At 33.6% G+C, this 2,179-nt stretch overlaps 1 protein-coding gene across 1 annotated transcript in view; it reads right to left on the bottom strand.

Moving 5' to 3' along the window:
• LOC107608433 (pumilio homolog 5) overlaps positions 859-2,179 on the bottom strand; it is a 5,132-nt gene continuing 3,811 nt past the window's right edge. Inside the window, exons 4-6 of the mRNA XM_021106463.1 lie at positions 1,515-1,770; positions 1,203-1,356; positions 859-1,043 (exon numbers count right to left, since the gene is read on the bottom strand). Coding sequence (XP_020962122.1) covers positions 1,252-1,356; positions 1,515-1,770 — 361 coding nt within the window. The 3' untranslated portion in view covers positions 859-1,043; positions 1,203-1,251. The remainder of the gene's footprint in view (positions 1,044-1,202; positions 1,357-1,514; positions 1,771-2,179) is intronic.

Raw genomic sequence — 2,179 nt, 5'->3', positions numbered from 1 at the left:
AAGTTTCTACATTATGACTTAATCTAACTATTTAAATTTTGGTGAAAACTCAGTTGCAGTCGACTTCACGTGAAGTTGATATCTGAGAACCGTTAAATGATTTGACTGATTTGACTAAACTTTTATCTAACGGCTTTCGGGTATCAACTTCACGTGAAGTCGAATTCACGACTTTCGAGTATCAATTTCATGTGAAGTCGAGTTCACCTGAGTTTTTACCTTAAATTTTACATGCTTCGGTTAAGCATGTGCTAGGAGAGCTGCGATGTGATATTGGGAATACGTCTACTAAAGGAGGAGAAAGCAATTTTGAATAAGAAATGAAATTTTGAATAAGAAAGCATGGTCAATTGAAAATGGAAAATTTGAATATTTCATTCATCAAAATTTTAATACACGTCATAAATGATCATTCTAAAAGATTGAAAACGGTTGAGTGAGGTATATAAATAATTTTACATAGGTAATTCATAATGCAATCTTTTTTCTATAAAAAATTGTAGCTGCAAAATCACCATCGAATTCCACTTTTCAGAAATTATAATACAACAAAAATTTATTCTTGCCACCAATACACAATTTGTTAGACTGCTTTCGACGATGGATTTGATTTTTTTATAAAATGTTTTTATATTAAAAAAAAAAAAAAAGTGGCAAACGAGCATATATGTAATTGATAGTCAAATAAAATTAAGAGTAAATATATATTACAAAAAAATTTTAATCTTTGGTACTAACGGTAGCTAGTAACACGAGCAATTGTGCACATCAACTTGGAAATTTGAATCATGATTGAAGGCAACAAAAAGCATATATGGCAGCAAATTAAAGTGTCAATTATTGAAAAAGACAGGAGCAAAAGTCGAAACAACATAGTCTCCAGAAACAAAAGGAGAAAATCCAGAAAATGTACATGATCCTAGGAAGCAGCTTCAACAGTAGAGACCATAGCATGAAGCATACGTACACATCACAGACAACACATAAGACAACATAAGAATAATACAAAGACAAGATAAGATGGACCTGAATCACCTAAAGCACATAGCATCCATCACCCTTCAAAGAAGGGATGAAGGGGTAGGCTTGGTAATTCACTTGCCAACATAACAGACACAAAATACACTAATCAACATAGAAAAACAAGAACAGCAAGAAAGGAGTTCTTCTAATTAGAGGGGAATTATTTGAGAACAACAACATATAATTGTGTCATCACTGCAGATAGGTAAACATGATCATCATCATGGCTCACTTCTTAAGTAGGCTTCCAGAGAATATCCTCTTGCAGTATGGACTAGTGCGCAAGATCTTGTAAGGCCTAACTGCTTCCACCAATGATACATGAAGTGCACCCTATACATATAATTAATCATCATAAACTACACAAATGATCATGGATCAAGAGTATCACAACACCCAATTGAATATGCCCAAATAATTAATGTTAAAAAGAAAGCACCTTTTCTTCATTCTAAATGATTAAGTCATAAGATGAGTTTGGTTTGTCAAACCTTGGTATATGCAAGAGCAGATTGAATGACGTAGTTGGCATAAGGGTCTTGCAATAACTGCTCAAAGTGGGGTGTAGAGAGCAATTCACGGACAATTCTGGACCTGCTATCTGCAACATGCTTGAGGCATTTCTCAACCACATGGCTGCTGAATTTTTGTGTAGACAGGTTCACAAAATTCCCTTTCAGCTGAGACATCAATTTCGTTGAGGCAGTTGGGTTCTCTATCTCTATAATATACTGAACAACATAGTTTCTGCCATACATAAAATATACAAACATTTGTCTTTTAAATCATCAAATCACTGTCACTAATATTCGGTGACTAATAGTAATAGAAAATGCTGTTCCCAAATCATGTCTTTTCCAGTCATACAGAAAATCATGATTTGCCATTTTGAAACTAAGGACAAAACTTCTCAAACCTTGGTGCTTTTCATGTGGCAAAGCAAAATTGATTGGATTGGAAAAAGACACTTACTTTACAGATTGAAAATTTCCATCAAGCATTTAATGCATGCATGCAAAATTATAGAAGAATAGAGAATGTCTTTATTAAACACGAAATTGAAAAAACCATGAATGTGTTTAAGACAAATAGGCACGGAGAACTATTGAACACGAAACATGTTGCACCATGTATAAAATCATTGGAACAAGTTACC

The sequence above is a fragment of the Arachis ipaensis genome, chromosome B07 (assembly GCF_000816755.2).
Source record: "Arachis ipaensis cultivar K30076 chromosome B07, Araip1.1, whole genome shotgun sequence".
In the NCBI taxonomy this organism is placed as follows: Eukaryota; Viridiplantae; Streptophyta; class Magnoliopsida; order Fabales; family Fabaceae; genus Arachis; species Arachis ipaensis.
The sequence above is the reverse complement of the archived record's forward strand: the minus strand, read 5'-3'. Positions and strand labels throughout refer to the sequence as shown.